General features: G+C 45.4%; 1 protein-coding gene across 1 annotated transcript; it reads right to left on the reverse strand.

The window, feature by feature from the left end:
* Positions 1-6,433: 6,433 nt before the first annotated feature.
* On the reverse strand, positions 6,434-20,592 carry LOC120988995 (zona pellucida sperm-binding protein 3-like). Its single transcript, XM_040416834.1, has 8 exons — positions 20,404-20,592; positions 19,350-19,471; positions 11,659-11,762; positions 11,314-11,491; positions 11,127-11,247; positions 10,944-11,035; positions 10,417-10,562; positions 6,434-6,654 (listed from the first exon to the last, which is right to left on the reverse strand). The coding sequence occupies exons 1-8, from the start codon at positions 20,572-20,574 to the stop codon at positions 6,434-6,436; spliced, it is 1,155 nt and encodes a 384-aa protein (XP_040272768.1). The 5' UTR covers positions 20,575-20,592.
* Positions 20,593-22,125: the final 1,533 nt, after the last annotated feature.

Here is a 22,125-nt window from a genome sequence, read left to right on the forward strand (position 1 = left end):
CAGTCCAAAAAATTGTCTTTACATAAAAATCACAATCAGCAGTTATTAACCCTAAACCTGCCCATTAAAATCAATCTAAATCCCTCCCTCCCCTTGTGATGCGTCTCTAAATTCTGTATCAACCCAATCACGAGGGGAAAAAGGGAAGAAAGAAAATACAAAAACTATAAAACAATTAATTCATATTTTTTCACCCCATTAATCAGGTTTACCCAGGCATTCACATTTGGAATCAGGGCCGTATTTAACGTGGGGCAAAAGCGGCAGCTGCCCCGGGCCCAGTTTCTCCTGGGGAGCCCAAGGCAGCTGCCTCTTGAGCCCCGCTGGGCACTGGTGACGTGGGGGGCGGCGGCGGCGGGGCACAGGGAGAGGAGCGCGTCCATTGTGGAAGTGCTCATCTCCATAGTCATCTGTATCACCATCCTCAGGACAGCGATACAGATGGAAGTGCTGCGGCGGGGCGGGGGAGGCGTCTTCCTTCCCCCTTTCCTCTGATAGGCTGCAGGCCTAGTGCCTGCAGCCTATCAGAGGCCGATGCAGTCTACGCGATGACGTAATCGCGTCGCCTGAGCCGTACAGCGCGGGACACAGGGCGGAAGAGGCCCGCATCGCTGACAGCCTGATGGAGGCAAGTATAAGGGTTTATTTTTTTTATATGGTACAACTACTGGCACATGATATGGGGGCACTTGTTACTGGCACATGATTGGGGGGCATCTATGGGGGCACTTGTTACTGGCACATTATTGGGTGGCACTATGGGGGCATCTACTGAGGCCACAAAGGAGGGATATTTTATATGGGGGGCTCTGTATAGGGGCATTTTTTTTACTGGGGCACATTATGGTGGGTACTATGGGGAAAAGGAGAGAGGAGTACTATGGGCTCATCTATGGGGGGCACTAAGAAGGGGTATTTTATACTTGCAAATTATGGGGGACACTGAGGGCATCTACTGGGGCATTTTATACTAGTACATTATAAGGGGCACTAGGAATAAGAGGGGGAGGGGGCACTATATAGTCATATTTTATACTGACATATTATGGGGGCACTATGGGGACATTAGCTCAACTGGGGGCATTAAAAGGGGGTATTTTTTGCACTGGCATATTATAAGGAGAATTATTACTATCGGGGGCCTTATGGTGGGCTTCATTACTACTGGGGGTCTATGGGGAACATAATTACTAGTATGGGCACTATGGGAGCATTATTACTTCTGGAGCACAGTAAGGACATGTTGGGGGCAAGGTAGGAGCACTACTACCACCATGTGTGGACTTTTGGGGGCACCTTGGCACAGTATCAGCTCACCACAATTTTTTTAGGGGGACGTTATGTTTACACTATTAGTGTCAGGGGCACTATTTGCTGGGCGCAGTTATTTTAGGGCACTGTGTGCCAATAATTATTGAAGGGCACTATCTGCATGGTACTACTATTATCAGGGGGTTTATCTGTTTCTGCAGTATAGTATTGAGGAGCACCGCGGCACAGTATTGGAGGTGGTAGGATGATTTGTCCAGAAGATGGGAGGATGATGGAAAAGTAGTAAACTAAGATATTTTTTTTTTGTCAAACTGCAGAGACGAGAAATGGCTGAAAACTGGTCGTCTGGTCTGAAGGTCTTAAAGGAGAAGATGAGGAAAGAGAACATCTACATCAAAGGAGACGTCACTGGATGTAAGAGGTATGGGGCGCTGTATTACCCTGTATGTAGGGTGGATGGAGGGGGTAGTAGTACAGTACTATCTGCTCATTGTAAAAAAAATTAAGTAAATCTTCAAAATACTATATATATTTGTGCTTTTTTAATTTTTAGAATAATGATACAGCCATTTTATTTGATACTTTTGTGCGGATTCTTTTTTTTCTCTATATTAAGGGACACTATAGTCACCAGAACCACAACAGCTGACCGTCGTAGTTCCGGTGTCTCCGCACGCTTTGTAATGTAAACCCCTCTAGTGGCCGCTCATCATTATTACAGTTTACTACTCTACCAGGTGTGTGTGTTGTGGATCCAGGGGGCCCAATCAATATTAAAGACGGCCCTGTTTGGAATATTACGTCAAAACCACACTTGGGTAATCAAAAGTCTCGCCAGGAACATTATTCTGGTTAGGAATCCTTTCATAGTCATGACAGTTTACCTTGGAAAGATCACCTGATATCCAACATGTACTTTATTTGCGCATACACTTACAAAACCTGTGCTACTGTACGGGTGACATACTTTCAAGCATATATACCATTTAATGTGCTCAAGGCGAGCAGTAAGGGACGGGGAAGTAGCCGTGCTGCTGATGGTGCACGCAGAGGATGTGGCCCTGGGTGCGGAGAAACTGTGCCTGCTGCCAGAGCACAAGAAACACACTCATGGCGATACCTAGCTTCATGTCCCAGTTTGCAGGGTGGCGCAGGACACCACGCTCGAAGTCAGACCAGTGCGACCAGGTGGTCGGTTGGATTGCAGCGGGTATTTAGTGCTGCTGGTGGCATAATAACATCCGCCTGTCAACTGAAAATGCTGACTCTTATCAAAATGAACAAGGCCTGGATTGCCCCCGACTTCTCTACTCCACCAGAGGAAAGCGTATATGGTTCAATCTTCCTTTTCTCGCCCTCCTCCTCCATATCAACAATCAGCTTATTAGGCTGCACTCGCTACTAATGTTTTGCAGGGTCAGCTCAGCAGCAGGTCCTCGCCCCTAATGTTTTACAGGGTCAGCTCAGCAGCAGGTCCTCGCCCCTAATGTTTTACAGGGTCAGCTCAGCAGCAGGTCCTCACCCCTAATGTTTTAGATTGTCAGCTCAGCAGCAGGTCCTCTCCCTTAATGTTTTAGGGCTCTTTCACACTTGCGTTCTTTTCTTCCGGCATAGAGTTCTGTCGTCGGGGCTCTATGCCGGAAGAATCCTGATCAGTTTTATCCTAATGCATTCTGAATGGAGAGAAATCCGTTCAGGATGTCTTCAGTTCCGGAACGGAACGTTTTTTGGCCGGAGAAAATACTGCAGCATGCTGCGCTTTTTGCTCCGGTCAAAAATCCTGAACACTTGCCACAAGGCCGGATCCGGAATTAATGCCTATTGAAAGGCATTAATCCGGATCCGGCCTTAAGCTAAACGTCGTTTCAGCGCATTGCCGGATCCGACGTTTAGCTTTTTCTGAATGGTTACTATGGCAGCCAGGACGCTATTAAAGTCCTGGGTGCCATAGTAGTAGTGGGGAGCATTATACTTACCGTCCGTGCGGCTCCCGGGGCGCTCCAGAGTGACGTCAGAGCGCCCCATGCGCATGGATGACGTGTCCATGTGATCAATGCGCATGGGGCGCCCTGACGTCATTCTGGAGCGCCCTGGGAGCCGCACGGACTGTAAGTATACTGCTCCCCGCTCCCCACTACTACTATGGCAGCCAGGACTTTAATAGCGTCCTGGCTGCCATAGTAACACTGAACGCATTTTGAAGACGGATCCGTCTTCAAATGCTTTCAGTTCACTTGCGTTGTTACGGATCCGGCGTGTAATTCCGGCAAGTGGAGTACACGACGGATCCGGACAACGCAAGTGTGAAAGAGGCCTTAGATGGTCAGCTCAGCAGCAAATCCTCGCCCCTAATGTTTTAGATGGTCAGCTCAGCAGCAGGTCCTCGCTACTAATGTTTTAGATGGTCAGCTCTGCAGCAGGTCCTCGCTACTAATGTTTTAGATGGTCAGCTCAGCAGCAGGTCCTCGCTACTAATGTTTTAGATGGTCAGCTCTGCAGCAGGTCCTCGCTACTAATGTTTTAGATGGTCAGCTCTGCAGCAGGTCCTCGCCCCTAATGTTTTAGATGGTCAGTTCAGCAGCAGGTCCTCGCCCCTAATGTTTTAGATGGTCAGCTCAGCAGCAAATCCTCGCCCCTAATGTTTTAGATGGTCAGCTCAGCAGCAGGTCCTCGCTACTAATGTTTTAGATGGTCAGCTCTGCAGCAGGTCCTCGCTACTAATGTTTTAGATGGTCAGCTCTGCAGCAGGTCCTCGCCCCTAATGTTTTAGATGGTCAGTTCAGCAGCAGGTCCTCGCCCCTAATGTTTTAGATGGTCAGTTCAGCAGCAGGTCCTCGCCCCTAATGTTTTAGATGGTCAGCTCTGCAGCAGGTCCTCGCTACTAATGTTTTAGATGGTCAGCTCAGCAGCAGGTCCTCGCTACTAATGTTTTAGATGGTCAGCTCAGCAGCAGGTCCTCGCCCCTAATGTTTTTGAGGAGCACCAGCAGGCCACCAATCAATTTTTCAAGGGTGTGTATGACTCCCTCCTTTATCCGTAATAAAGGGTGTATTGGAGTGTCGCTTCCTTGTAATTTTTGGCAGCACTTGCACTTTATATACAAGTAAATATACAGGAAAGAACGTTTCCTAACAAATTTTCCTCCAAATAAATAAAAATAATCAAAAATCGATTTTTATCTTCGGTTTTGAGTGTATTATTGTCAGTCTGTTAAAGTGGCGTACTACTCGGACAACATCGTTCCCAGCAGCGACCTGGGAGTCCAAGATGCATCCAGACATCCTCCCCATGCTGAACTATTTGTGGTGTTTCCATCAATTTCAGACCTTTTCCCATGAACCAGACACCCTCCCCTCTTCAGAGCAGGGGGCGCCTGGTTTAATCCTCGGATTCTTCCATTGACTTCCATTGTGCTCAACCAACACTACTAGAGGCTAAAATTATATATATATATATATATATATATATATATATATATATATATATATATATATATACACACACACACATATACACACACACACACACACACACACACACACACACTGGAGAAAGTGGACAACCTTGACGGGTACCTCTATTCAAAGTAAAATTCGATGTCAAAGCCCCATTGATATTCAATCTCGCCATAGGGGAATTCTACAAAAGCTTAATCATATTTATAAACCCAACTCCAAATCCCATTCTCTCCAAAACCCTGCGATGAAACAATACTTCTATCCATTTACTACTTTTGCCCAATGAAAAGGGTGTAAATATAATTACATACACACGCATCTCCACATGTCAAGGCCCATAACTTTTTTTATTTTTCATTCTACAGAGCCTTGTGAGAGATTCATTGTTGTGGGACGACCAGTAACACGTAAAAAAAAAAAAAAAAAACCACAATGCCGTCCAAATATATGGAAGTGATTTTTATTTTGCAACTTCTTTCATTGACAAGTAATTTATTTATTTTTTTTACACTTACAACGTTCACTTTTTAACCTGACAGGTGATCTTAACAATACTGAAATAATCTTTATATAACACTAGCATATTCTGCAGCGCTTTAGAATCGGATGTTCTGATCACTTGTATAATACACTGTACTGCTTATGCAGTACAGTGTATTACCCTGTCAGTGCTATACTGACCGTTGTCAGGGGGTGGAGCCTGATAGGCATACATTATCCCCAATTACAGCTGCCATGATAAGCCATCTGTACCCCACAACCTCATTCGCTGGAGTGACAGTGCCTAACAGAGGAAGCTCCCTCCTTCTAAGCCGTTTACATGCCGCGCTCACTATTGACCGCGGCATCTAAGGGGTTAAATTACCCAGACAGAGCAGGAAGTTGGCTGTCATGACAGCTGAGGTCTTGCTCATCCCTTTAAAGGGGGACCTGCGGAGTACCAATACTAGGTAACAATAAAAAGGCCTAGGCTTAGTCTAATTAGTGACCGCATATTGACAGTCACTAATGGATTAATGGGGCTGTCCAGGATTAGAAAAGCAGGTCTTCAAACAGCACCACACGTAGTATTCCTGCTCAGCACTGGTGAAGCCAATGGCGCACGGCTGCAATACCACATACAACCTGCGGACTGGTGTGGTGCTGTTTTTGGAGGAAATCAGCCAAGTTAGTCTAATCCTGGACAACCCCTTTAAAAGGGTTGGCCCATCTGGGATATTGATGCAGTTTGCTTGGGTATGCCATCAGTGACAGGAGCGGGTCCCACACGAATCTCCAGAACAGAGATCACAATGCGCATGCACGGCCTGCTCTGTTTACTTCAGGGGCCCCGTTCTGGAGATAGGAGCGGGTCCCAGACGTGGGATTCTGATATCATCATCAATGTTCCAGATGGGCCAACCCCTTTAAGCACACTCGCCAATTGTGGTCAAAAGAGGCGTTCCCACTCTTAAAATGTCCCCACCCCCATTTTCCACTTAGTTTTTTTTTAAGTGCCCAAAGTATTGCAAAAACCGAGCTCCTCCTGGGGTGGACATGCAGAGTGTAGCAGACTAAAAGCAATGCATCATGGGACGAGGAGCATTTAGGCATTTTACAACAGCTGGGAGTGCAGCTGTGATGGATGGAGTTCCCCTTTAAAAAGTCATGGTCAACTCTTAGTAAATAAAAGGACCTTCAGGCCTGAGAAAATGGGCGCCCCTTTATTCCTCTACATCTGGGGGGGGCCCTTTCTTCTTCATAGAGCGTCCAATGACGGCACCACAGATGAGCACAACGACAAAACCGAGACCGCTGACCCCCCCCAGAATCCACGTTTCCATAGTGCTGGACCCAGGCACTGCAAGAGAACGTCTCGGCTGTCCTCCCAGCACCAGCAGCGGTCCCACGGATGCCAGCGCCTGCCTGTCCGCCAACCAGGGTCCTGTAGGAAGAGGCAGAGGGTCAGAAAACAGGGCACAGGCACTCCAATGTTTAAAGGCTATGGATACCTTAGGGGGGCAATTTTGTGTTTAAATTAGTACATTGCACTCATTTTGAGATAAAAATCATTTGGTCTTTATTAAAAATGTTGAGCCTCTTTCTCTGTACAGTCTTGAGATTCTCCAGTAGCAGGCTCAGTATTTGTAGGGTTCCATCAGGCTGCTCAGCTGACGGCTCCTCACCTCTGACCTTCATTATAGCTCAATTCGTAGATTGCTGATAAGAATGTGGCTTAAATAAGCGTTTATGACCTCTTAGTAAATTAGAGATAAGGGTTATTAGATGACGGCACAAAGTGAAAGTGAGAGGACCATTCACACAGCTAGACAAACCGTTAACCCTCTGACACAACGGCTCAATATTTTTTTTTAATAAAGACCAATTGAAGAAAATTATTTTTTCGCCCAAAATGAATGAAATGCAGGCAAAAAAATAAAATAAATCCCCTAAAGGAATGTCCCACAGGATTGGCGCATAGTAATTTGTGGTACCAATATTCAAAAAAGGGTCCAAAAACAGAGCCTGGAAACTATAGGCCGGTAAGTTTAACATCTGTTGTGGGTAAACTGTTTGAAGGTTTTCTGAGAGATGCTATCTTAGAGCATCTCAAGGGAAATAAGCAAATAACGCCATATCAGCATGGCTTCGTGAGGGATCGGTCATGTCAAACTAATTTAATCAGTTTCTATGAGGAGGTAAGTTCTAGACTTGACAGCGGCGAATCAATGGATGTCGTATATCTGGACTTCTCCAAAGCATTTGACACTGTACCTCATAAAAGGTTAGTATATAAAACGAGAATGCTCGGACTGGGAGAAAACGTCTGTAAAGTGGGTAAGTAACTGGCTCAATGATAGAAAACAGAGGGTGGTTATTAACGGTACACACTCAGATTGGGTCACTGTCACTAGTGGGGTACCTCAGGGGTCAGTATTGGGCCCTATTCTCTTCAATATAAGTATTAATGATCTTGTAGAAGGCTTGCATAGTAAAATATCAATTTTTGCAGGTGACACTAAACTGTGTAAAGTAATTAACAAAAAACAGTATACTGCGTATAATTTTTTTTTAAATTATACATACACACACACCAGAGGACAGTATACTGATATATATATACACACACACACACACACACACTACAGAGGACAGTATACTGTATATACACTACAGAGGACAGTATACTGTATATACACTACAGAGGACAGTATACTGTATATACACTACAGAGGACAGTATACTGTATATACACTACAGAGGACAGTATACTGTATATACACTACAGAGGACAGTATATATATACTACAGAGGACAGTATATATATACACTACAGAGGACAGTATATATATACTACAGAGGACAGTATATATATACTACAGAGGACAGTATACATATACTACAGAGGACAGTATACATATACTACAGAGGACAGTATACTATATATATATATATATATATATATATATATATATATATATATACACACACACACACACACACACACTACAGAGGACAGTATATACATATACACTACAGAGGACAGTATACTGTATATACACTACAGAGGACAGTATACTGTATATATACTACAGAGGACAGTATATATATACTACAGAGGACAGTATATATACTACAGAGGACAGTATACTGTATATATACTACAGAGGACAGTATACTGTATATATACTACAGAGGACAGTATACTGTATATATACTACAGAGGACAGTATACTGTATATATACTACAGAGGACAGTATACTGTATATATACTACAGAGGACAGTATACTGATATATATATATATATATATATATACACACACACACACACACACTACAGAGGACAGTATACTGTATATATCCTACAGAGGACAGTATACTACTACAGAGGACAGTATACTGTATATATACTACAGAGGACAGTATACTGTATATATACTACAGAGGACAGTATACTACTACAGAGGGATCTGGATAGATTGGAGGCTTGGGCAGATAAGTGGCAGATGAGGTTTAACACTGACAAATGTAAGGTTATGCACATGGGAAGGAATAATGCAAGTCACCGGTACATACTAAATGATAAAACACTGGGTAACACTGACATGGAAAAGGATCTAGGAATTTTAGTGAACAGCAAACTAAGGCTACTTTCACACTAGCGGCACGGACCTCCGGCAGGCTGTTGCGTCGGGTGAACAGCCTGTCAGATCCATCCTGCCGCTAGTGACCGCGTGCCTCCGGACTGCCGCTCCGTCCCCATTGACTATAATGGGGGCAGAGTTCCGGCGAGAGGCTGCTGGAATAAATGTCAGATATGTTGTAGTTTTATTCCGGCAGCCTCTCGCTGTGCCTCGCCGGAACTCCGCCCCCATCATATAGTCAATGGGGACGGCGTGGCAGTCCGGGGGCACGTGGTCACTAGCGGCAGGATGGATCCAACAGGCTGTTCACCCGACGGAACAGCCTGCTGGAGGTCCGTGCCGCTAGTGTGAAAGTAGCCTAAGCTGCAAAAACCAGTGTCAGGCAGCTGCTGCCAAGGCCAATAAGATAATGGGTTGCATCAGAAGGGGCATAGATGCCCGTGATGAGAACATATTCCTACTACTTTACAAATCACTGGTCAGACCACACATGGAGGACTGTGTACAGTTCTGGGCTCCTGTGAACAAGGCAGAGATAGCAGAGCTGGAGAGGGTCCAGAGGAGGGCAACTAAAGTAATAACTGGAATGGGGCAACTACAGTACCCTGAAAGATTATCAAAATTAGGGTTATTCACGTTAGAAAAAAGACGACTGAGGGGAGATCTAATAACTATGTATAAATATATCAGGGGTCAGTACAGAGATCTATCCCATCATCTATTTATCCCCAGGACTGTGACTGTGACGAGGGGACATCCTCTGCGTCTGGAGGAAAGAAGGTTTGTACACAAACATAGAAGAGGATTCTTTACGGTAAGAGCAGTGAGACTATGGAGCTCTCTGCCTGAGGAGGTGGTGATGGTGAGTACAATAAAGGAATTCAAGAGGGGCCTGGATGTGTTTCTGGAGTGTAATAATATTACAGGCTATAGCTACTAGAGAGGGGTCGTTGATCCAGGGAGTTATTCTGATTGCCTGATTGGAGTCGGGAAGGAATTTTTTATTCCCCTAAAGTGGGGAAAATTGGCTTCTACCTTACAGGTTTTTTTTGCCTTCCTCTGGATCAACTTGCAGGATAACAGGCCGAACTGGATGGACAAATGTCTTTTCAGCCTTATAAACTATGTTACTATGTTACTATGTTACCACCTTTAAACGACCCATAATGCATTCCAACCTGGTAACAAGAAAACAGCAACATTCTAAATGCAGCTTTAGAAGTGACTGGAGTAGGAAGACTTGCAGATACCTTAACAAATACAAACTGCAGCTAGGAGAGAGAGGTGAGCCCCTGTCTTGACCTTGCATAGGACTTCCTACACTGATACACTGTAACAACCTATCAGCTGTGAGCAGGACCACATTACAACAGGTTTTTGAGCTTGCTATTCATTGACAGTAAACATGGGGGGGGGGGGGGCAATAGACAGCATAAAAGTAGTGAAAGCTATATTGCCAGATGTAGCAGAGCTGAGCTGGTCATTGACTATGTCCAGCAGTCCTATGTAAGGACGCTCAGCACCAGCTTTGTGCTTCTACAGTCATGCTCAGTTACTGACCTTGTCCAATTTGTCTCTTGCCCGGTGCTCTTGGTCTTGGTCTTCCGTAGGACGGGTCCCAACCTCTGCTCTCACCGTAGAGGGCGGCACAGTCCTGGGTATTACAGCATTGGCAGATATCACTGGGGCCCTCAACAGTCGACCAACTGAGGAGACAGAGGATCAGCATTACACCTCCAGCAGGTCATCGAGCTATAGAATTATGTTTCAATTCACTGACAGCAAGCAGATCTAATGCCCCTTTAAAGGGGAGCCCTTCATGGAACGTCCAGTGCTGAAGTGTAGTTCTGGTGCTCAATGTAAATTCTAGGCTGGTGTTTTGTCACCACCCAGTGGCCAGTACAGGTACTACAACCAATGAATCCTGCAGACTGGGGGTCTCCAACCTGTGTTTGGAGGGAGTCGCACCTGAGACTATTGGGAAGCTACAGGCCACAGAATCCTTCATGCATGTCCGCAGGCTGTCACTGCTCTAAAGCCCCTGCAGCACAGGGGCCCCCTGTAGACTTAGGGCCACATTGTCTTACCTGTTGGAAGTTTTGTTGTAGGAACAAGCCTTGTTCATAGGGTCGGGGACCTGGGTGGCTGCAGCCGCCCTCAGGGAGCAGGTGATGTAGATCTAAGGGCGATAAGTCAAAAAGCCCCAATAAAGGTATGACCACAACCCCCTTAGGGGGCACTCTTCTGCCAGTCCCCATGATGACCCTTACCATGGACGCCTGGGAGTCAACCAGCTGGAAGGCATCCACCATGAACTGCAGCTGGTCCTGCTGGGGTCTTGGAGATCGGAAAGCAGAGGAGGACTCATGTAGGGTCCCGTCCACCAGGCACCTATGGATGAAGACCATTAGTGGGGACCCCATGACCCCACGTCCGCAGGAACCGGGGGCTACATACCCACTGTAGGCGATGATCTCATAGCGGGGGCTGGAGCTGGGGTCAGGAGAGGTGGTGGCCACACAGCTGTCAATGAATAGGATCATAGAGACGTGGTTCTCACCCTCCAAAGAAGCCTTGATGTAGAAGACATCTCCAAGGCTGAAGACCAACGATGGCCTGGGGGCGCTCCAGTCCTCTGCCAAAGCAACAGTCCATTTATAATACAAAGACAAGAGGTGTCAGTCTTCACTGTAGTTCTGGCATTCTAGTCATGAGCCAGGATACTCCGTGAAAACAGACTCCTCCCACAAAAGAGCAGCTTTATAATTACATTATACACGGCACATTTGGCTGTGAACCTACCGGTCATCAGACGTAAGGAGAAGACCAGCTGCTCTTCTGAGGACACAGTGCTGGAAAATGGAAACCAGGTTGGCTTGATGGCCTGACTGCTCACATTACCGTATCTGCTCGAGAGACAGCAGTTATATTCTTGTACATAGGAGCAGTATTATAGTAGTTATATTCTTGTACATAGCAGCAGTATTATAGTAGTTATATTCTTGTACATAGGAGCAGTATTATAGTAGTTATATTCTTGTACATAGGAGGCAGTATTATAGTAGTTATATTCCTGTATATAGGAGGCAGTATTATAGTAGTTATATTCCTGTATATAGGAGGCAGTATTATAGCAGTTATATTCTTGTACATAGGAGGCAGTATTATAGTAGTTATATTCCTGTACATAGGAGGCAGTATTATAGTAGTTATATTCTTGTACATAGGAGCAGTATTATAGTAGTTATATTCTTGTACATAGGAGGCAGTATTATAGTAGTTATATTCTTGTACATAGGAGGCAGTATTATAGTAGTTATATTCTTAACCATATTTCTTTTTATTGAGGTAAGAAGATAAGGCCACACGCCCACACAGGACATCAGTACAATAACATTAAAAGTCACCATAGTTATTTGGCATACATGTCATGTGTAAACAGTACCAGCTGTCATCATCATCATCAGAAATATACATCACAAGAGACAAAAAAGAAAAGAAAAGGAGAGAAAAAGGGAGGAAAAGGGGGGACAAGAAGGGGAGGGTTCTGCTCTATCATGTGAAATTTCTATGTGATTTCCACAGGGACCATAACTTCAGAAAACAGTGGCGGGAGTTTGTCTCCCAGTGCGCCAGTTCCTCAAAGCGGTAAATTTGGTCTACTTTATCCGCCCACATACTAGGATTTGGGGGGGAATCTGTTTTCCACAGAAGGGGAACCAGTAATCTAGCTGCTGTGATCAGCATTGTAGGGAGGTTGTTTTTGGCGGGAGTTAGCGTGTCATTAGGGCGCCATAGTAAGATAAGTTTAGCATCCAAAACGACTTTAGTTTTGCAGATACTGTTGATCATTGATTCTATCGATCTCCAGAACGGTTGGATCTTGTGACAAAGCCACCAGATGTGTGATAATGAGCCAGTTTCTATGCCACATCTCCAGCACACCTCAGGTACCTCAGGATTGAGTTTGTGCAAGAATTCAGGAGTTTTATACCATCTGCTTAGTAGCTTAAAAGAATTCTCCTGAATTCTTACGCAACGACTAAAGCCGTGAGAATGAGCCAACACAAAGGCTCTCTCTGGTTCCGTCAGGGTCATAGAAAGCTCTCGCTCCCAGGAAGTCAAGTATCCCAGCTCTGGTGGCAAGGAGGAAAGCATTTCCTTATACATCTGGGATAATGGCCTAAGAGGGGGCCTAGGAGTCAGGATTTTCTTCTCAAGCCAGGAGGGGGAGTTATTACTAGCAAAGGTTCCCACGCATAACTTAGTATCTCTCCTAAAATCTGCCAAGTGGAAGAATGGAGCAGTCTTAATTTCAGGGCGGTCCATAATTAAATCCCAATGCAAACTACCATCTGGAAGAAGGACATCCCGCATAGACAAGCCAGCGAGCCTAGACCAAATTCCAGAGGGGTTTGACACAGAAGGATGAATATAGCTCTGCAACAATTTAAGAGGCATACAAGGATTAGGAAAGCTAAACTGTTGGGACTTCACCGTCTTAGACCATTCTACTAGCATTCCTTTCCAAACAGGGGATGAGGCGTAATGGTTGGCTGAAAAGGGTCTAACACCCCATAGAGTGAGCAGATCCTGGTTGGTGAGTAGTATAGATTCAAGCCGTGTGCAAAGGGAATTAGATTTACGGGTCATGACAGCTATACACCTACATAACTGGATAGCAGTATAATATAACTTTACATCAGGCATCCCAAAGCCTCCAAATTTCCTATCTCTTGTGAGAATAGAATATGCAATGCGTGGTGACTTGCCATTCCAGAGGAAGCGTGTGAACACTCGGCGGACCTCTGAAAAGTAAGAGTTTGGCAGCCATATGGGGATGGCTTGTAGCAAGTAAAGAAATTTGGGGAGAATAAAAGTTTTCAGATAGTTTTTCCTCCCTATCCAAGAAACAAAAGGGAGTCTCAAATTCTGTAAGTGAGTGCGAACCTCTTGCAGGAGTGGAGCGAAGTTAAGGGAGGCTAGATCCTGAATATTGGCTGAAACATGTGTTCCCAAGAACGTAATGTCTCTGGAGGCCCAGGTAAATGGGGTGGAGCGTTTTAGATTATTAATTATAGTTTGAGGGCAAGATATGTTAAGTGCCATAGATTTCCCATAATTTATTTTGAAATTGGATACAAATCCAAAGTCCTCAAAAGTATTCAACAACTTGGGCAATGCCTCTGCAGGGTTGGAGGTCATAACTAAAAGGTCATCCGCGAATGCTGCAGTAACATGTGTTTGTTGGCCAATCTGGAGGCCTCTAATAATAGGGTCTAATCTAATCTTACACAAAAGGGTTTCCATGACCAGCACAAATAAAGCCGGGGAGAGGGGACACCCCTGTCTTGTTCCATTGGTGATGCGAAATGGTGGGGACAAAGCTCCATTGACCTTGACCATGGCAGAGGGGGCCGAGTAAAGGGTGTTGATAGCACTGATAAACTGGTCCGGGAGGCCAAACTTCGACAGGGTCCGCGACATAAAGAGCCAGCTGACCCTGTCGAAGGCTTTTTCCGCGTCCGTGCTCACCAGGACTAAAGGCTTAGAGGATCTCTTGGCCCAATTCACAAGATGTAGAAGTCGCACCGTGTTCTCCGACCCCTGTCTGCCATGGACAAAACCTACTTGTTCTTCATGCACAATGTCAGGGAGAACATCCTGAAGCCTGGTAGCCAGAATTTTCGCCCACCACTTCACATCATTATTAAGTAAAGATATTGGCCTATAGTTACTGCAGCATGTTGGATCCTTGTTTTCCTTATGGAGGACAGTGATGTGCGCCATTAAGGAATGAGGAGCAAGAGACCCCCCTGTCAGAAGGTAGTTGCACAAGTTCCTGAAACGTGGGATTAACACATCCTGAAAGGATTTATAATATGCAATGGAAAACCCATCAGGGCCGGGGCTTTTACCTGATGGAATAGACATAAGGACCTTGCGAACCTCTGAATCAGAAATAGGCTTAGTCAGAAGGGAGATTTTTGATGGGGATACAGAGGGAAGGTCTAGAGACTGCAAGAATTTATCAGTAGCTTCGCTTAGATCTCCCGGGGTAGTCCCATTAGGAGGTGGTAAATTATATAAAGCTTCATAGAAGGCGCAAAATGCTTTAGCGACATCTGGGGTTGACCTATGTATTTTGCCCTTGGAGTCTTTAATAGAGGAAACAAAGGAGTCAGAAAACTGCTTCTTGGCAATTGCCGACATCAGTCTGTTTCCTCTATCCCCATGAGCATAGGCCTTAAATCGGGCACGAAGTATCAACTTTGCTGAGGTGACATTCAATAGATTTTTTAGTTTTGTTCTGGCTTCAGTTAGTTCTGCTAGGGTGCTTATAGCCCGTGATTCTTTGTGGGAAGATTCTAGACGGGATATGGTCGCCAGTAGGGCGTCCAGGGCCAATGTCCTTTGTTTTTTCACGAAAGCTCCTAAGGCTATGAGCTCCCCCCTTAGGACCACCTTGTGGGATTCCCAAAGTATAGAAGGAGAAGGAGGCGACTCTGGGGTATCATTGATCGCAAAAAATTCAGATATTGAGGCCCTGAGTTTATCTGCATGCCTAGGATCTAGAATCAGGGTGTCATTGAGACGCCACATGCGCTCCTTTCTCTGTGGTTCAGACAGGGAAAAGTTAACAATGACAGGGGCATGGTCGGATACTGTTATGTTACCTATCCGGGCTCCAGAGACATTACGCAAATGCGAACCAGACATGAAAATATAATCCAATCTATGGAAAGATAATTTAGCATGTGAGTAAAAGGTGTAATCACGTCCGTTGGGGTTCAAGGCCCGCCAGACATCTAATACTTTAAGTTTCCTCAAGGAAATTTTTACTCTTTTCAAGAGCCTGTAGGATACAGAGGGTTTACCCGCCGAGGTGTCCATCGCTGGCTCCAGAGCAATATTGAAGTCGCCCCCTAATACTAATAAGCCCTCTGAGAATGAGGATAATGCAGCAAGGGTCTGAACGAGCCATGGTACTTGGCCTCTATTAGGCGCATAAAGATTGGCAAACGTAACCGGTGAATCACTTAAAACACCCTTTACAAAAATGTACCGTCCCCCAGGGTCTGCTGAAGTAGCGGTATGCTTGAATGGTAGATTTTTGTGTATAGCCACACTAACTCCCTTACTAGCTGAGTCATTTGTGCTATGGAACCACTGAACAAATTTCTTAGGGGGGAGGTTGGGGATTCTACCTGTCCTGAAGTGAGTCTCCTGTAGGAAAGCAACTGAGACCTTGTCCCTCAGGAGAAGGGAGATAATTTGAGACCTTTTGCATGGCTCGTTCAGCCCATGAGCATTTAGGGAGGCGACTACAATTGACGACATATCAACATACGTTCATGAGGTAGATAGAGCCAGATACCCAGGAAAGTATTGAACAGCGTATAGCGTATATGAGCAGAGCAGGGAAAATGAGGAGAAAGGGGGGAAAGGTAAAAAAGAATAAAAAGTAAGAAAAACATTACAATCAACATGTGAGACTGGCAATGAGCCAGCGCAGACGGAATATCCATCTGAAAAAGAGTGAGTGCTTCACCTATTACCATCCAAGACAGGGTTGGATTGGCAAGGGGGCAGGTGAAACACCCTATGGTCTGTAACAAATAAAGACCAACAACAAAAAACATATCCAGCACCGGTAACGCTCCGGTCATTACCCTGTAAGTGGGAATCAAAAGTTCTCAGTTCAGAGACAACGTCCATCACGTAATAAAGAGGTAATTGCAGTTCTTTATAACATCATATTCCCATCCGCCAATATAGAAAAAACAGCTCAGGCCCCAAAAACAGAAAAATAGGTCAGGATCACCCCTGGCCACAAGGAACTGAAAAGGGGAGGAGAAGAGGTGCAACACAGACAACCCCATAACCAAAGGGGAAAATGAAACCTCAGGCCCATAAACTTTTCCTAAAAGGAAAAGGATTAGCATAACTCAGGTGGGGGGCCTCTCCGCCTTGCTACGATTTGGACGCTCAGGTCTGCCCGATGAGGCCTTCTGCCAGGCCGAGATCCGCGGTGGAATCGGTAAGGGGCCATCTTGGTCGGCCGGAAGCCAGGAAGGGATCTCCACAGGGGGGACATCCAGAGAGTTCCAGACTGAGGCGAGATCGGCAGGGGATCTTATGGTAAGTACTTTACCGTTCCTGGATACAGCAAGTCCAAAGGGGTATAACCACCGGAATGGCGTTGATGATTTCCTTAAGACATCCAGGAGGGGTTTTAGCAGGCGCCGCTTCGCCAGAGTCGATGGCGCCAAGTCTTGGTACATCTGGAATGGCGTTCCTTCATATTCGAGCGTCTCCATCTCTCTTTGCCTCTTCAAGAGGGCCGCAGTGTCCACATAACTCAACAAGCCACATATGATGTCTCGTGGGGGCTCTTGCGGCTTAGGCCTAGGCCGCAGCGCCCGGTGTATCCGCTCCACTACGACACCCTCCGCTCTATCCGGGCCCAGCAGCATGGAGAAGATTTCACGCGCCATTGTCGGCAAGGCCTCCGCCGCTATCGATTCAGGTAAGCCGCGGAATCGAATATTGCGCCTACGGCTACGGTTCTCCTGGTCCTCAAGCTTTAGAAAGGCATCGTTCAATAAGGCCCTATGGGCCTCCAGCACCTCCGAGGCTTTGCCTTCATACTCCATGATGGATTCCTGCGCTGTTTCTAGCGCAACCACCCTCTGGCCTAAGTGCCTCAGGTCATCTTTTATATCAGATAAATCTTGCTTGATGGGCGAGAGGGCTGATTCCAGGACCCGTCGGAGAGTCCGTTCTGAAATCGGTGGGTCTCTGGGTCTCCTGTCTGAGATGTCAGACCCGCTGCACGCGTCTGAGAGGTCTCCGGCATCGGAGTCATGGACGGCAGACTCCGCCATATTGGGGCCTTTCTGTGCTACAAGCCGCGGTGTTTTCCGGAGAAACTTCTCCATTTCTGGCTGTTTGGAATGCCTCGGAGTCGTCTCTGTACTTCCTCTGACTTTATCCTTGCCAGGTTTCCCCATAATAAGGCAAAATTATATGCTTAATTAGGGCAAATGAGCCGGAATGCTGGAGGAGCTCAAGCTCGTGCGGCCATTCAGCAGCGTGGCTAGGCTCCGCCCCCCTATAGTAGTTATATTCTTGTACATAGGAGCAGTATTATAGTAGTTATATTCTTGTACATAGGAGCAGTATTATAGTAGTTATATTCTTGTACATAGCAGCAGTATTATAGTAGTTATATTCTTGTACATAGGAGGCAGTATTATAGTAGTTATATTCTTGTATATAGGAGGCAGTATTATAGAAGTTATATTCTTGTACATAGGAGCAGTATTATAGTAGTTATATTCTTGTACATAGGCAGCAGTATTATAGTAGTTATATTCTTGTACATAGGAGGCAGTATTATAGTAGTTATATTCTTGTATATAGGAGCAGTATTATAGTAGTTATATTCTTGTACATAGGAGCAGTATTATAGTAGTTATATTCTTGTACATAGGAGGCAGTATTATAGTAGTTATATTCTTGTACATAGGAGGCAGTATCATAGTAGTTATATTCTTGTACATAGGAGCAGTATTATAGTAGTTATATTCTTGTACATAGGAGGCAATATTATAGTAGATATATTCTTGTACATAGGAGCAGTATTATAGTAGTTATATTCTTGTACATAGGAGCAGTATTATAGTAGTTATATTCTTGTACATAGGAGCAGTATTATAGTAGTTATATTCTTGTACATAGGAGCAGTATTATAGTAGTTATATTCTTGTACATAGGGGCAGTGATATAGTAGTTATATTCTTGTACATAGGAGCAGTATTATAGTAGTTATATTCTTGTACATAGGAGCAGTATTATAGTAGTTATATTCTTGTACATAGGAGGCAGTATTATAGTAGTTATATTCTTGTACATAGGAGCAGTATTATAGTAGTTATATTCTTGTACATAGGAGCAGTATTATAGTAGTTATATTCTTGTACATAGGAGCAGTATTATAGTAGTTATATTCTTGTACATAGGAGCAGTATTATAGTAGTTATATTCTTGTACATAGGAGCAGTATTATAGTAGTTATATTCTTGTACATAGGAGCAGTATTATAGTAGTTATATTCTTGTATATAGGGGGCAGTATTATAGTAGTTATATTCTTGTACATAGGAGGCAGTATTATAGTAGTTATATTCTTGTACATAGGGGTAGTATTATAGTAGTTATATTCTTGTACATAGGAGCAGTATTATAGTAGTTATATTCCTGTACATAGGAGCAGTATTATAGTAGTTATATTCTTGTACATAGGAGCAGTATTATAGTAGTTATATTCTTGTACATAGGGGGCAGTATTATAGTAGTTATATTCTTGTACATAGGGGGCAGTGATATAGTATAGGGTGTAATTATACGTCAGCTGTAAGACCTCCAAGTATTTAGTCTGAACACATTACAGACCTGAGGCTCGGGACGCCCTCTGCAGGCTGTACTCACCGGGGGTAATAGCACTGGATGGGAACCACCGCTGGGCTACAGTCGGAGATGGGCATGTTCTGAGCACCAGACATTGGTTTGAAAGTCAAGTTGGTGCCATAGAGGAGCCCATCGGGGGTCATCTGAAAAGCATAGAACAAGCCAGCACAGTTTAGTTCAGGAGCCTTCTCCATCCTTCTGGGTGTAATACGGGGAAGGAACACAAAGCTTTTATTTACTGTTTTCTAAGTCCTGCTTAGACAGCTGCTGGGTTGTTACAGTGTATCAGTGCAGGATTGTAGAGAGTCTGTAACATGCTTAGTCAATACTGATACATTGCAAAAAACTGTCAGCTGGGGAAAATACTCATTCACTGACAGCAAACTTATTTCCGTAGACGTGCATACAATAGCGCCCCCTAGTTTCGCACTGACTGCACAATAAATGTCGCCAGCTAAAACTACCAACAACTGGGTGGTATTTGCTACAGTCCGCTCAGAGACATGTCCATACTCAGTACAATTGCAACAAACCCTCAGCTGTGAGAAGTATAAGGTCTGTGAGATTTTCTTTCATTCCCTGATGGCAAGCAGAGGTCTGTCAAGCTTTCAGAACTTTTCACTACACACAAAGCTGGAGGCCTGTATTTTACACCCCCCCCCCCACCTTTAAAGAGTATTTCAGTAAAGGGGATAACTATTAGATTGCTGGGGGTCCTACTGATGTAACCCCCCACCAATGACAAGAACCCAGTGCCCCCCCGGTCAGGCATGCACACAGCCGCTCCATTCAGTTCTATGGGAGTTCCAGAAATAACTGAGCATCATATCTCTGGAAATGAATGAAGGGGCAGCACTCATTTTAGGGGGGGCTCCGTGGGGTCCCTGTTCTCGTGATCGGTGGAGGTCCCAGCGGTAGGACCTATATCAATCTAATAGCCACCCTCTGTCCTGTGGATAGGTGATAACTCCATGTACCTGGAATACCCCTTTAAGTTAGCAATAATTCAATTCTACACTGCCACCAAGTGGCCAATCCTAAGAACTACACCTCCCATCAGATTCGGACAACTGACCTGTAAGCTGTTCCCACATTCTTGCAACCCAGTTTCAAAGACCACCGCAGCGTCCGTACTCTGGGGTCCAGCTCCGCAGGACTGGGGCCCCAGGGTGACATCGGAGTCGTTGAGCAGCGTCTCAATCCCATAGAGATCCCTCATCACGGTCACCACCATCCTGTCCTCCATGCACTGCACCCGGATCGAGGAGGGCTGCTGCAGTGGCCTGGCTTGTAGCACCCCTCCAGAAAACCCAACAACACCCCTACCATACCGCAGGTGGTCCTGATACCTCCTATGGTCACTACTCCACCCAGTCTCCTCATACTGCCTCCGCCAGGTACCCACTTGGCGACGAATTCGAGAGAAGCTCTTAAAGGCTGCAAAGTCTGGGCCAAGGACGAGAACTAAAAACCCAAGACAGACCAACCCAGCTCCACACTGCCCCATAGTGGCCAGAGTAAGAAGAAGAAATCACAGGGGAGGGAGCAGCCGCCCTGGACTTATACTCCACCCGTCATCCTCGGAGGCCTCCACCTGCCGACATCAGCTGCGGTCATTAATATCCAGCATCAAAGGGGGGGGGTTTACAGGAGATTTTTTGGACTGCGTTTTGCACGCGCGTGATAAAAAACGGAATGTTTACAAACAACATCTCTCAGCAACCATCCGTGAAAAATCACATCGCATCCGCACTTGCTGATTGCGATTTTCACGCAGACCCCATTCACTTCTATGGGGCCTGCGCTGCGTGAAAACCGCAGAGTATAGAACAGGCCGCGATTTTCATGCGACGCAAAAGTGATGCGTGAAAGCCAACGCACATGTACACAGACCGATTGAAATGAATGGGTCAGGATTCAGAGCGGGGGCGCAATGGGTTCGCATCACGCATCGCACCCGTGTGAAAGGGGCCTAAAAGTCGCACAGCAGTTGATGAATACGGCCCCTTTCACACGATCGAGTTTTCCTCGCGGGTGCGATGCGTGACGAGAACCCATTGCGCCCCCGCGCTGAATCCGGACCCATTCATTTCAATCGGGCTGTGTACATGTGCGTTGGTTTTCACGCATCACTTTTGCGTTGCGTGAAAATCGCAGCATGTCCTATACTCTGCGATTTTCACGCAACGCTGGCCCCATAGAAGTGAATGGGGTCTGCGTTAAAATAGGATCGCATCCGCAAGCAAGTGCGGATGCGATGCGATTTTCACGGATGGTTGCTGAGAGATGTTGTTTGTAAACATTCCGTTTTTTATCAAACGCAGTAAATCGCATTGCACCCGCGCGATAAAAACTGAACAACTGAACGCAATCGCAAACAAAACTGAATGGCTTTGTTTGCGAAATCGCGCAGTTTTCACTGAACGCATCCAGACATAATCCGGACACGCTCATCTGCAAGGGGCCTAAGACTCTGTGTATTGTCATTAGTCTGCCCTCTGGTGGTTGTTTTTCAGTACAACAGGTTCATATTCACTTAGACTGGTCTCATTTATTTGCGCATCAAAAATGTCTGTGAGAAAAGTTGCACTTTACCAATAATGCCTCATGCAGACGTCCGGACCGTGTTCAATCAGCGTTTTTTGCCGTGACAGATCCGCGTTGGGTCCGTGGGTCAATTTTTTGCTGTCCGTGTTGCATCCGTGTTTCACCAACACTCAACAGCTAAAAAATAATATTCAAAGAATCTCTTGTTAATGATCCGAGAAACACGGATGCAACACGGATGGCATCTGTG

This window comes from Bufo bufo, chromosome 1, assembly GCF_905171765.1.
Source record: "Bufo bufo chromosome 1, aBufBuf1.1, whole genome shotgun sequence".
Classification (NCBI taxonomy): domain Eukaryota; kingdom Metazoa; phylum Chordata; class Amphibia; order Anura; family Bufonidae; genus Bufo; species Bufo bufo.